This window comes from Aulonocara sp. 'chitande type north' Nkhata Bay, linkage group LG19, assembly GCF_057382095.1.
Source record: "Aulonocara sp. 'chitande type north' Nkhata Bay isolate Kocher_YH1m ecotype deep benthic linkage group LG19, A_spYH_male_GT1.1, whole genome shotgun sequence".
Lineage (NCBI taxonomy): Eukaryota > Metazoa > Chordata > Actinopteri > Cichliformes > Cichlidae > Aulonocara > Aulonocara sp. 'chitande type north' Nkhata Bay.
In genome coordinates, this window is record NC_141362.1 from 15891449 (window position 1) to 15905458 (window position 14010).

The 14010-nt window shown below is 39.3% G+C and overlaps 2 protein-coding genes across 8 annotated transcripts in view; one reads left to right on the forward strand and one right to left on the reverse strand.

Moving 5' to 3' along the window:
* Positions 1 to 340: 340 nt before the first annotated feature.
* Positions 341 to 6197, reverse strand: brms1la (BRMS1 like transcriptional repressor a). Of its 3 annotated transcripts, none has more exons than XM_086275913.1 (9): positions 6040 to 6197; positions 4911 to 5072; positions 4594 to 4684; positions 4373 to 4500; positions 3358 to 3437; positions 3046 to 3142; positions 2837 to 2926; positions 2636 to 2700; positions 341 to 2253 (listed from the first exon to the last, which is right to left on the reverse strand). In XM_086275913.1, exons 2-9 carry the CDS (start codon positions 5047 to 5049, stop codon positions 2155 to 2157), a joined length of 789 nt encoding a protein of 262 aa, XP_086132039.1. In that variant the 5' UTR covers positions 5050 to 5072; positions 6040 to 6197; the 3' UTR covers positions 341 to 2154. The 3 variants fall into 3 exon arrangements, with proteins under 3 accessions (XP_086132039.1, XP_086132041.1, XP_086132040.1); XM_086275915.1 differs by having other exon boundaries at positions 6127 to 6180; XM_086275914.1 differs by having other exon boundaries at positions 6047 to 6170.
* Positions 6198 to 6381: 184 nt separating this feature from the next.
* The window catches only part of ralgapa1 (Ral GTPase activating protein catalytic subunit alpha 1), an 88959-nt gene continuing 81330 nt past the window's right edge, over positions 6382 to 14010 (forward strand). For 2 of the 5 annotated variants that reach the window (XM_086275904.1, XM_086275905.1), the window contains exons 1-3: positions 6391 to 6869; positions 12126 to 12236; positions 12313 to 12362. In XM_086275904.1, coding sequence (XP_086132030.1) covers positions 6764 to 6869; positions 12126 to 12236; positions 12313 to 12362 — 267 coding nt within the window. In that variant the 5' untranslated portion in view covers positions 6391 to 6763. Of the gene's footprint in view, positions 6870 to 12125; positions 12237 to 12312; positions 12363 to 14010 lie in introns of all 5 variants that reach the window. The other 3 variants (XM_086275902.1, XM_086275903.1, XM_086275906.1) reach the window with 3 other exon arrangements.

Consider the following 14010-nt stretch of genomic DNA (forward strand, 5'->3'; position numbering starts at 1 on the left):
TACAGTTACTAAATAGTAACTGTATATCCTCTAACCTGTTGTAATCATTAGGTAATGTAGGAGAATACTGCACGTTCTTCTGAAAGAGGAAATACATCTGCTCTATTATTTCATTAAGAGTACACAGTGTATACTTTGAGAGCTCGACAGGTTTTTCCCCATTTAGTTCCTGCATCCATTGCTGCTTCCTTTAAAGATGTGGAAGCACTCTGTGAGCTCCACTGCAGAAAGTTGCTAAATATTTCATTGGTATTAATGAAGCAATCAGTTGCAAAGATGCGAGGCTGAAATCGAGAGGAAGTAGCTCTGCCGACAGCGCTTTCACAAAGACGCCTAAAGGACATGTTTATAAAACAACTTTTAATTGTAAAATCATCAACATGATAAACAAGAAAAGGGCAAGTGAAAACCTATTGTCCAAACTTTTGGATATTACATCCCCAGAACCTATACATAAAAAACGATGCTATCAAATGGCAGTTTTGTTTCATCATCAACCGTGAGATGACTGATTAAAGGATTTTGTTGGCTTAACTCCCCCCCCCACCACGTACAATTAACATTTCTGCAGGCTTTATAACAACGAAACAATGCCAACAAATTTGAACAACCATGCCAACCACTAAGTTACCTAACGGTGTTCATAAAGATGCCAGCATTTACACGTTCATGAGGAAAAATGTGAACTGTACTTTGAAGAGCATGAGAGAGAGAGAAAAGAGGTAGATGTGAGAGAAGAGGATGCAACACCTGCAGAATGACAATATTAGCACTTTAACTTTTCATGTGCTGTTTATACATAACATTTAGCCCTCACTTAAAATAGTCCACCTTCTGCTCTTTATATCCACTGGATTATGCTAAAATAACCAAACAGAATTTAATGAAACTTTCTGGTCAGTCTCAGCACAGATCTGGCTCACTTCCTTCAAAGTAAGATCTGGTATTGGTGGATAATTCTTTCAGCACATTACAGAGACCGCTGTTTTAGCATTCCATCACTACAAGCCAGAGGAATGTGCCTTGACTGTCCATAAACACTGTACTGTATGAACAAGGCAGACTGAAAAGAAAAATGCCTGTTTTTACTCTTACACTAATGACAAAAAGTCTTTGTAAGTCAGCTCACTGACAGGAATTCTGTGCATTACTCTTTTCCAAATAACCCCTTTTATTGGTTTCGTAAAATATCTCATGGATGGTCTTCAAAAAGTAAACTGTATTAAAGGCAAAAAAACAGACAAACAAAAAAACCCATATATTTTATGGCATCATTGATGAACTTGTATTCTCCCCCCACTTAGTCACTGGAAGCCTGAAATTTGAAAACCTACAGCAAAACACATGGTGAATCTGAAGTCAAACCAAGTCCTCGACCTTGTTGAGCACAGAACGACTGATTTCTTTACCAACCAATAATCGACACAGAGTTTGCAAGCTGTAAAAAGTCAGACTTGATGTGAATTTGATGCTCGGCTGAAATGTTTGCTTAAACAAATGACTCATTTTCATACTCCCGCCCATTTTACCAGCATAAGCTCACCAATTAACTCACTCAAGGCAACCACAATGTGGAGCGAGGACACCAACCTCACCGCATACGACCTTTGAGAAGCATTTAAATTTTTAATGAAGGCCATCTGTGCATCCGAAGTGAATGGATGTATTCAAAATCTAAACACTGACTGAAAAGCATTTTGAAGGAACAGGTTCAGTGATGCTTAAGCTGTAGCATCAATGGCTTTTACGCGCTGAGCCGTTTTCATAACATTTAACATGAGATGTTTGTTTTAATTGTTGTGGTTTTCTTAACAAACTACAAAAACCTGTGTCGGCTGAAACCGTCTACAGAGCCTGAGTGTGAAATAAAGCAGCAATACCCAAACATACGAGCGGTGATCAATAATGCTTCCGTTCCTGTTTATCTATTAAAGTCATGATGGTTGGCAGGAGAGGCAGCTTGACCAATCATCTCACAGACAGGTGGAATCACTGTCAGCTGAGAAGTGCAGAGGATTCTGTGAAGACTGAGAAATGTCCTGCTGTGTGCGTTTTTATGACTGCAGACCTGAATGCCACCATGTGTCATGTAGAGGTTTCCGTGTTGGAGGTCCTTGAGGTGTTTTTTCCTATGCAGCTGCTTGTGTGGGTGTCTCAGCAGTTTAGAATGGGCCTGCTTCTGTCAGGTCTGAATGGGAACGCAGAGCTCTCAGAGTCAGATCTCCCTCTGTGAGGCCCGAGCGTAGCCACGGCCTGGGTGAACACACACATGATTGTTAAATGTTGCCTAAACACACAATAAACCGCCACAAAGAGACAAAGATAAGAGGATTTTCACATTTCTGAATTTTGTGCCTCCTCATCCTTCTGCCTATGACTTGGAAATCAATCTCAGTACATATTAGATGTCTTAATTCCTAAAATGCTTCTGGAGGAGAGGGACGTACTTTGTAGACAGTTGTTGCTTCAATTTCTCAAGGTGAAAACTGATGAGGATTCCAGATGTGCCACATGTCACATTATGAAAAGATGGCTCACAAGCAAGAGCCTCAGGAGAGGAGGCAAGAAAAAGGAATCAGGAATACACAACCTGAGAAATAAGAAAGAGGGTGGAGTCCTGCACATTAACACATACCTTCCTGATCGCGGTCCAGTCCTCTAGGATGTCCAGATCTGGTAGCATGTAGACAATATATGGACGTAAGCAGAGTTAAGGACAGTGACTGACTGCCAGAGCAGGGATGAAATGTAATCAGACACATGGCTACAGCACAAGTAGTTAAGTTATTTAGGAGTAGAATCATTATGAGCAAGAGTAAAGACATTAGAAGGATATCAGACACCACCGACGGGCGTCTCCTCTTCTTATCTGGACTTAAAGCATCTCGCCTCTTCTTCCTTCCTGACAGCTCATCATTCCACAGCTCTGATAGAAAAATAAAAACAAAAACTCAAATGTTTTGTCTTTGCATTCATTGTAACGTGACTTCCCGTATATGGTGGGAGGGTACAAACGTAATCAAACAACGTGAATGACTGTGTTACCTGATGTAATATCAATGCTGTGCCTGTCCTCCTCTAGTCTTCGGATTTTCTCCTCCAGCTCATTCTGCACTGTATCAAACAGCAGCAGCTTCTCACTCTGCACACACAGAGTCAAAATAACACATAAAACACATAATCATACACACAGACTGGATCAATTCAGTTTTATTTATAAAGCGCCAAATCACAGCAGTAATCACCTCAAAGCCCTTTATAATATAAAGACCATATAATAATACAGAGAAAACAATTGCATTACCACATATCTAAAAAAATAAAAAATAGTTTGGTATATTAAACGGTGTGTCCAACCTCCCAGTGTTGACATGCTGCCTGGATCTCACAGTCGTATTTGTTCTTCACAGACTCCAAACACAACTCTCTGTAGATACCTGCCAAAGACGGAGAGAGACACACAATATCCAAATGAATAAAGAGATCAGTGTGTCAAAGAACTTGTGCTATTACTAATAACACCTTTATCTGAAAGGGCGTGTCAAAAAAAAAAAGAAACTTGTTTTTGCACGTTCCGAGTAATGACACCATCTCTGTGCTATCTAACTTAACCTGGGCCAGCACTTTTCCCCAAGAGTCTGTTTAAGAGGTCCTAAAACACCACTTCAGTGCTGAGGCCAGATGCAAACAGCAAAATTCAAATTCACCACATCGTGTGGTTTCTCACAGTGGGGATTTTGCACTTGAGGATTGCTCCACATTTCCATACTGTGACTTAGATAGCATGCAAAAACTGGCTAATGTAAATCTTTACATAGTTAATAGTTGATATATAAAAAAAAATTCTGAATGGATGCAATGTATATTTAAATTAGGCTACATCTTGCCAGCAGTCTGATATGCACCAATGCACAGGTTATTGATTAAACACACCAACAGCAGTCTTCCTTATTAGAATGCTGCTTGTTACTAATTTGTTGCAGGATGGACTTGCATTATCCACTAGATGTATTTTGCCTATGTGTACTTTAGACAGTGTTTCCCACAGCCACTTACAGCCATACAGTCACTGACCATGTTTGATTAAATAAATACTTTGATTAAATACTACTCCTGGATTTTAAATTGAAAACAACACATTGGCTTACACACTTTTTCTGTAATTACAAAAAAAGGCACACAAAATGTGTTTCTGCAAACATTTCACTTTTAATTCATGTTACTAGGTTACATGTCAACTTTCTGCAAATGCAAAGCAGGCAACTCAACACCCTGCTGCACAAACTGCAACTCTACCAGAAGGCATTGCACAGCTGGCTACATAAACAACAAATGCAAGTGTGATGTGAAGGTGTCTATGCATTTAAGTTACCTGCCACCTTGGTGCGGACCTGCATGTTCTCCAGCAGTACTGCCAGAGGCTCCAGATATTCTGCCGCCCGGCCAGCCTCCACCTCTGCCAGCTTGCTGTTAACCTGACTGAGACGCTCACGATACAACCTGTACACAGACGCAGGAGTAAATATGGATGCAACTCACTGTTATATGACTTTCCTAAAACAACTCCCATTTGAAGCAAAGAGTCACTCTTACTGGTCTTTGAGATCAGTGAATTGCTTCTCCAAGTTGCACATTTCATCCAGACACTCCATTCTTCTCCGCTCACAGTCCACCTCATCCATTTCTAGAACAGCATAAAACAAACACACCTTTGGTATGAAACTAGTCTTTGATGGAAGAAGGGAGCAACTCGGTGGCTATGTAAGAAAACTCTGCTGAGTAGGAATATAATGATATTCAGTTGAAGCTTTGACAACTTTGTAAAATCTGATTGATTCACTCAAGTATTCATTTTTAATGACAGCTGTACAGGAATGTTCTGCTCATTTCCTGCGACCAGTGTTTCTCACCTGAGCTGTCTCCATCCTCAGAGACAGAGGAAGTGTCAGAGTCCTCCTCCTCTGAGCTTGATGCCTCCTGCTCATGTTCCTCCGCCTCCATCTCCTCAGCTGTACTCTCCTTTTTCTCCCGGTCACGGTGCAATGGCATGGCGGCAACTCTGCGTCAGGTTACTGGTGTGGGACAGAAACATAGCCAGGTTGTTTTGCCAGTTGCACATACAATATTCAATTATTTGTTAGGCAGCAGAACTCCTATATTTTACTGATGGTAGTCACTCTCTTCTTCACCTCTTTTGTACACTGTTCATTGCTCTGGATGGTTGACCCCGGTATTTAAACTCATGTCCCCTCCCTACCTCTCCTCCTTGCTGTTTCACTGTTACACCTCCCTCACCATGATCACACACTTCTCTGCCACCTCTGACTTCCTCATGCAGTACCGCAGTTCCTTTCTTCACATCCTACCATATGTTTTCTCTAGATTATTTAAAACACTAAGGGAAATTACAAATCAGCATGCCACAACTAGTAGGTTGATTAAAACGTTAATAGTTCAGTTGCTGCTCTGATTGATGCGCTCATCCCGAATTAATTAAATATCACTAACAAATGTATTGCTAAAGAACATCAACTCTGTTTTTTCCTGCTAATAAAATTATATAACTTCTTAACTTAGAATTATTTCTGGGTTTTTAGTTTGATTACGTCCTTCATATATCCAGCGATCGTTGATCAACCAGGTGATTTTTTTGACTCACATTTACCTGTGTAATATTCAGCTTAACTAAAGAAGCTAATAATGTGGGATATCTGTTTATACTGTTCGTAGTGAACGACTTCTCATACACATTTTTCTTCAGTTAACTGTTTTTAATGGTGGAACTTGAAAAGTATCCTCAAGGTGTTTGAATATTATAGACAATAATCGTACACACTATTTTATTGCTTATGCTAGTTTATTCGCTAAGCTCTCCCTAGCTTAGCTTTGAAATTATTAAATTATTCAAAAAAAACAATACACGACAGCAGTATTAGCATTTCGTTAGCACGTTAGCAAGAGAATATAGTCAAGTAGCAAGAAAAACTATCACGACTTAATTACAAATATATACAAACAAGCAAGCTTTAACTGACTCACATCTTACAAGATAGGTGGTACTTTGCAGGATGTGTTGGGAAAAAATGTTTGCGGAGGGGGAAAAAAAGTAAAAACTTATCGTTATACCTCAGTTACGATTACACTCGTGTGCTCCAGCTAAGCTAAAAACAAATCTCTGCAGGACGCCTTTATTTGTTTTGGGAATTGTAGTTTTCTTTATCTAGAATAGTCTAATGAATAGAGGACCACTGTGGAAGCTTAAACTACATTACCCATGTTTCACCGCTCTAGCTTGAGGCGGAGAGTTCGAACAGAATCCTGCACGTTTAAAACATTAAAAGATTAAAATCCACGTATGTCCAAAGTATGTAAGATCTGTGTGATATTTATGACAAACGGGATAGAAATTTTGCTTATTACTGTGGCATTTTTGCGTTGAATTTATCTGCTATCTATTATTTTGTTTCCCCCCCTCCCCTCCTCCGCCATGATGTTTTCTAACTAAGCAGCTAGTGACTGTTGTGGAGAAGGGAGGTGCAATGGATGGATGCGTTGCCCTGCTACGCTGTACATATTTGTCTTAGTTTAAAGAGAATGAGTTTCTCTGATAATTTTTTACCCGTAGAAATACTCCACGCTGTTGCGGAGGGCTGCTAATGCTCCGGGAGACACGTTTTTCGTTATAGTTTGAAGATTAGCTGGCTACACAGGCTAGCTCCTCCTTGCTGTCTACCATCGCATTCTTGCGTCTCCTGCCTCAGGAATGTTTTCCAAAAAACCTCATGGGGACGTTAAAAAATCCACACAGAAAGTGCTGGACCCAAAGAAGGACGTGCTGACGAGGCTCAAGCATCTCAGAATAGTCATAGGTAAGTTAGAAAGCATTATTAAAGGGCGAACAGCTTAGCTTCTAGATTTCAGTTTACTGCCTTGGTGCATGCCACACCAAACTCAAGTCAGAAAATCTCCAAGTTCAAAGTTGACTCGATTGTAGAGAGACACGCCGGATTTCTTTTCACAAACCAGAACACAGAAGAATATTTTGAAATTGTCTCATTAATTCGGCATCATGTCCGTTTTCTTTCATCAAACATTTTGTAAGGTTATATTATTTTTTCTGAATTGTTTATCTCTGAAGTCATAGTTTCTCCCCCTTTTACCGTCAGAATGATGGATATGTAACTCTCAATATACGAAGTGAATTTTAAAGGAGCCTGGCTGCTTCTGCTGTCGAGTTAAAGGGGAAGCTTTAAGGCTGTTATTTATTTTGATTGTTTAGCAATACCATTACATCGTCAGATTTATGAATGGAGTTTGGCATGGGGTGTTTGGATAAAATAAAATCAGGTGTGATGCGCGTTGAACATCTAAACAACCTCAGTGATGCTTCAGGCCGTTTGCCAGGCTTCTCTGGTTGCTGCAGGGGCGTGCCTGTGTGAGTTTTGGGGAAAGGCCTGATGTGTGAGAAATGCTGAATGTTTTCTTAACATGTGTTAAGATGTGTTGCAACACAACACCACATTCAGGGTTATGAATGCGTGGGAGAATAAAGGAAGATAGCAGGGTATTAAAGTGATGGATGAGTGTCTTTCACTGACACACTTACTCCCACACCGACCAGAGAGGGAAATAGCCTCTACTATTTCCTCTCTGTGTCCAGTAGCTCGGCTTCCTGTTTCTATTGTAAAAGTTACTGGTGTCTGTGTTTGTGTATGTGTGTGCAAGACAGAAAAGGAAAGGGGTGTGCCCCCTCCCTGTTCTCTATTGGGAACACAGGACCATGATAAGAGGCTGAGACATAAACACACTTGAAGTGAAATGGTCTGAAAGGAAGCAGATGACTGAATAATGGCTAAAGACATGTTTTGCAGTCAAGTTGCCATATGAAATGAAGAAAGTGGTTTACATTTGCACAACACTGAAGAATTGTTAACTGCAGCAGTTAAGTATTTGTTCATGTTGTTGTTGTTGTTGTTGTTGTTCCAGCCGTTGTGGGAAGCAGACAGGAGCACTAAGACTCTTGAGCAATTTTTAGGTTTTCAAAACTGGTCACACCTATTATGGCATAATGAGTAAAAGGAGCTGTTGCACTGCTATGCAATCAGGTTAATAAGCAACTGTTCCCAAATCCCTTTTGGCTTTCTTCATTCCAGACCCCCTCTCTCTTTACATAAATGAGCTTTATTTAAAAAAGAAACCTGGTGATAAACTCCTCAGTTAAAACCAGCTGTTCTACTATTCTAATAACTTAACTACAGATGAACAGATGTTTACTGTGAGTTCAGTAGTGGTCCAGTCAGACTTTCTCATACAAGGCAAGAAACAGTGTTCAGATTATTCCAGTTAAGTCCTCAGAGTGAGTCATGAGTGATTTTTTTTTTATTATTTTTTTTTATGTATTTGTTATTTTTTACTCATGTCTTGATGAAGAAAGTTTTGTTTGTTTCATTTTATTCAAATTGATAAAAACTTTTCTCTGTTTAAAAGTCCAAAAAGGATGTCCAGATGATGTTGAAAGTTTGATTTTTCACAAAATGTAGTTAAATGGACAAAATCAGATTTAACTTGCAGCGTACTGTGCAAACATCCCGAGCCACTGTCCCTTTCTTTATATTTTGCTTTTTTGTATTTTTTTTTCTAAATTTGGTCCTGAGGTAAAGTTTTGCAGGCTTTCTAAAGGTCTTTCAAAGTTGTTGTTTTTTTGTTTTGTTTTCTTTTGTTTCTTTAAAATTGGCTACTTTTTCACCCATTTTCAGTCCAGTCTTTGTTCCTGGTCATTTTCATATTATGGTTAATGTCGCTTAAAACTGACCTGCAAACCTTCAAGCATTACAAAGGGTACTTAACTCAAGGGATGAACTTTGTGTATACACAAAACAGAAAACTTAGCAAAGAACCAATTTTAAATTGTATCTGTAACAAAAACACACCATTTCTTCACATTTCTCAAGTCGAAGTTATAAAAATGCCAAAGATAACACAATTTTACAGACTTGTAATAGGTGTTTGGATCAGTTCATCTGCTGTGTCCAAAAGCCTGATTAGAAGTCAGCTCAGTGGAAGGGTGGGTGTTAAGAAGCCAACTGAAAATCAGCTGCAACAAGTCTGATGGTGTGATGAATCCAAATTTTTTTATTTTTGCTTCAAGTCATTGTCATTAAGTATGCAGGAGGTCATGAAAGATGTACAACAATCAGCTTCTGTAGCCATCTGTAAAACACGATGGAGGCTGTGTCATGTTGATAAATAATAAACACAGAAAGGTGCCATCAGATCCACCATTGGATTGGCAACAGTAGGAAATCATATCTGGATAGAAAAACACACAAATAAACATTATCAGTCATGGATTAGCCTCGCAAAAACCTGGACCTCAACATTATTGAACCACTGTGGGATCATCTAAAGGTAGCCAACATCCGAAGAAGAGCTTTGAATGTCTGTCAAGAAGTCTGCAGAACTATTCCTAAAGGCTACTTAAAGAAGTTAAAAGAAAGCTGCCTCAGAGCGTTCAGACTGTGTTTAAGAATAAAGGTGGTCGTGCCAATGTTGACTTTCAAGCTCATTAAGATTCTGCAAACATTCAAACAATGTGTTGACTATCCAACTAGGAGTAATGCATGAACGATAACTTAACAAGCAGCGAGGAGAATTAAAGTTTAGACAGACTGGGAAAAATATTAACTTGAAGCTGTACTGCATTGGTGCTCCATCACACATTAACTGATGTCCTCAACTAGTGCAGCCACTTTACAGTCTGTAGTAAGAATCTGTAAGGTAATGAGACTGTATGGCATTACTTAACAGAAGCATTTTTGTTATACAAATGTTTTTAAGGAAATAGAATGGTTCCTAAAAGCTGATTTTGTTTATTTGTTTTAATATGCCATTTAATTGCCATACATTGCAAGGAAAATTCTTAATTAAAAAAACAATTCCTAGAGCCATACATGCCTGCATAAATGATTAAAGAGAATATTGTACAAATATGTCGTTACATTTATGAATATAAGGGTTTGTCTTTCCAGATACAGATTTTGGAGACACTAATTCCTTTGGAGTTTCATCAGGAAGGGTGTCAGGGGTAAAAATCTGCCAAATCAAACAAGCCGCCCCACCCACTGTGGCGACCGCCTTGAATAAGGAAGCAGCCAAAAGTGGGTTTGTCCTGTATATGGAAATTTCTGGGACAACCAAAAAGGTGTTGGCCTTCAAAAGAAGCAAAATCACAAGGACTGTGATTTAAAACTGTTTTACTTAAGCATAAAATTCATTTTTGTTTGTAAAACAGCCAAAAATATCAGCAAAATGCTTAAACTTCTGTTCTGTCCACTAACAAATGAAGGCCTGTTATGAGTTAACGCAAGTAATTTTTTCAGTTCTGTTTTTGCTTGTTTAGCGAACTCGAGCTTTAACAGTATTGCACTGTAGACCTGCACCACTGAATTAAGAAAAAATATTATTTATGAACATGTTGTCTGTTTCAAGAATACGCGAATTCACCATAATGATGCTGTGCGTCTTACAACTGTGTTATTGAGCTTAATGAACAACTTCTGAGAAGGTCACTTCTTTGCAGGATCCTCAGTGGGTCATCTGGTGTTAAATTATGGGGCACAGAGGGTCGAAGTTTTATCGTGTGTCATCCATAGTGAAAATATATCCCTGCTGTTTGAATCAGATGAAATAGCAGAAAAGACTCTGCATCATTTGCTAAGAGATTCAGAATCACACCACAGCCTTTTTAAAACTTGTGGTGTGTTTCGGTTTTGCTTTTTAGGCTATGGGGACCAAATTCGTGTTTGTGCATGACCTTCAGCCACAGTGGTGGTTGTGTTTCAATATGAGTGTGTTTAAACCAGCGTGTTTGTGTGTGTGTCTCTTTCAACTGCTGCCATTAATGGTGAGGTGCAAAACACATCAAGTAAACTTCCTTATTCTTGAAAAGAGACTGTTTGCATGACAAACTGAGCTGTGTGTTGTTTTTACAGCTTCTTTACATAACACGGGTATATTTAGAGCGCCCATATATGGTGGTAGGGTTATTTTATTTAAATATGCTTCCTGTGAAGAAGAGTGAGAATTTTCCTCTCACCACTGTGTTTTCTCCATTTAAGCATGAATTTTGACTTGTAGTTGAGTCGATTTGTGTTTGTATTTCATGTGTAAAGGTTTAAGAGGCTTTACAGGGGTGCACAATAGACAAAAGAAACAAGCATAGGAAAGCTAATTTAAAACGAAATCACACAGAAGTGATACAGTGCACATACAGGCTGATACTGATAACACAAATGTTCTCTGTATCTGTAGTGTGTTCGATCACTAATGTGGCTGAACCTGCTGGTTAGTACCCCTCTGCAGCGGTACTATAAAAAGCACCATTTCCTGTTACCATCATAAACCAACAACACAAGTTAAACGGACAATTTTTTTTAAAAAGTGTCTCTTTATGGGTTTCTGGTAATCAGTAGAGTTTCCTTTCATGACATTTTAGGTCAACTATTCCAGAGATTTGGGAAATAAACAAGAAAAGCTCCAACCCCAGTTTGTCTCTGAGGAATACAGGATGTCTTAGTTTGACAGGCACGTATGAGTGTGAGTTGTCACAAAAAGATAGTTGTGAAGCATTTTATATTTCTCACTATTTAATACTATTTAATATCTGTTTTAAAATCAGATACTTGAAGCCAGTGTCCTATAAGACTTGTTATTCCCCAGTTATTGGTTATTCACAGAGTCAAAGTAAAAAGAAAATCTCTGATTTCTTAAACTAGAGGGGTCGAGTTGAAGATGCACATGCGATGTTTTGTTTGTACAGAGGTGGGATTGTTAAGAGGAATATCCAGGTCTTGTTGAGTGTGTGATGTTTGGTTAATGTCTGTGTAGGTTCTCTGTCATCCAAGTCATGTTAGTCTAAGGAGCTTGGAAAGAAAGCGGCTGGATTTTTAAGCCTCTTGGATGAGAGATTAAATGTGTTTAAGAAAATGTAAAGTTACATTCATGTTAATGGGTGTAAACGCTGAAGCAGATGTAGGGGAATTTATTGCGTTTTAATTTTTTTCCTATTCTCCTGAATGTGTATGTTCGTTGACCCTCTGATCCTTTGTACCGTTAATTTTTTTTAGAAAATGCGGAGCCGGCCGAGCTGAAGCAATTCTTCGACCTGAACTATTCTCATATCTACTATGTTTTCTTTGAGAATTTTGTCACCATTGAGGTCAGCCTCAAGCAAAAAGGTAAGTATTACAGGTGGTATAAAATGGTGGTTTAACGGGTATTGTAGGCATAAATAAATTATTCTTTGTTTTTCAGGTCATAAATCTCAGAGGGAAGAGCTGGACTCGATCCTCTTCATCTTTGAGGTATTTGAAACCTTACAGATTTTTAGATTATAAGTATTGTACAGTTTGATTTCATTGAGGATATGTCACATTTGCACTTGCACGTCGTTGCCAGAATCTTAAAGCTAACTGTTATATCTGGGATATTTTTTTCTACAACATTCAGTCCTACGAAGCTGACCTCAAAATGTCGGGGTTTGTTGGTAGAAATAAATAACAGGACAGAGTGTGGCTGCACGGTGGATCCCTGACATTTTGTTAAACCACAGAGGTGTTTGTGCTTCCAAACGCTCGGCCTCTCTGTTGGTGTTCTCGATGGATGCCATAACACTGGCTATCATTCCACTGAATAAAAGACACTGGCATGTGGTGGTGCTTAGTGTAGCCAGGATAAGATAGCTGTGTGTGTGTGTGTGTGTGTGTGTGTGTGTGTGTGTGTGTGTGTGTGTGTGTGTGTGTGTGTGTGTGTGTGTGTGTGTGTGTGTGTGTGTGTGTGTGTGTGTGTGTGTGTGTGTGTGTGTGTGTGTGTGTGTGTGTGTTACTGACCTCTGTTTGCCCCTCAACATATTTTCAATTCAGAGCAGGGCTGGGCAGAGCACATTTCCAGTGAGAATTAAGATAAAGGAAGATGCTTAATGCTGATTTTCTTGAAGAACTTTGGCCAAACAATAAACAGTTGATTGATTAGTTACATTGTGATATTAACTTTCAATAATACCATAAGAGTGCAACTATGTAATGAAAACATAGCAACAATTTTTCCATTATTGCATTGCATGAATGAGAAATTAACCAGCCAACCGGTGAATTCATCAATGAATGGGCAATATCAAGGTCAAGGTCAAGGTTCTTTATTTGTCACATGCATAGTTATACAAGTATAACACACAGTGAAATGTAGCCTGACACGCTCCTCGACATGTGCAAAAAAATTGGGGGGGGGGGAGGTGTAGAGGAAAAACATTATATATATATATATATATATATATATATACACACACACACACATATATATATATATATATATATATATATATATATATATATATATATATATATATACACCCCCACCCGAGATTGGGTACATAGCCCCAAGTGCGATAGGAGAAGGATCGTTGAGTGCGAGAGGAACTGACCTGAAAAATAGGATCATGGCCAAGCTTGAAACCTGGATCCCCCGTAGCAGGTTACCAAGATTACGTGAAGTTCCCTCAGAAGGTCTGCTAGATGATGTTAATGCAGCACTACGGGCAATACCTACAACCACGATTACCGACACTAACAAGCTGATCTACAATACGGCAGCAGTGATCAGTGAGATGCTTGGCTACAAGTTGAACAGCCACAAGGGGCAGTACCCTCCATGGAGAAGGAGGCTAGAGGGCAAGATCAAAGTAGCACGGAGGGAGGTTAGCCAACTAACGGAGTTGCAGAAAGGTGCGACAAATAAGGTGCCTAAGAAATACAGCAAGCTGTCCATACCTGAGGCCTTGGAAACTGCCAAGCAAAGACTCACAGCCTTGGCCAGCCGCTTGAGGAGGTACACCAGAGAGATAGAAGGCAGGAGAATAAACCAGCTGTTCTCCACAGAACCAGCAAAGGTGTACTCTCAGTGGCAAGGGAACAATAAGAGAACAGCACCACCAAGGCTGGAGACGGAGCAATACTG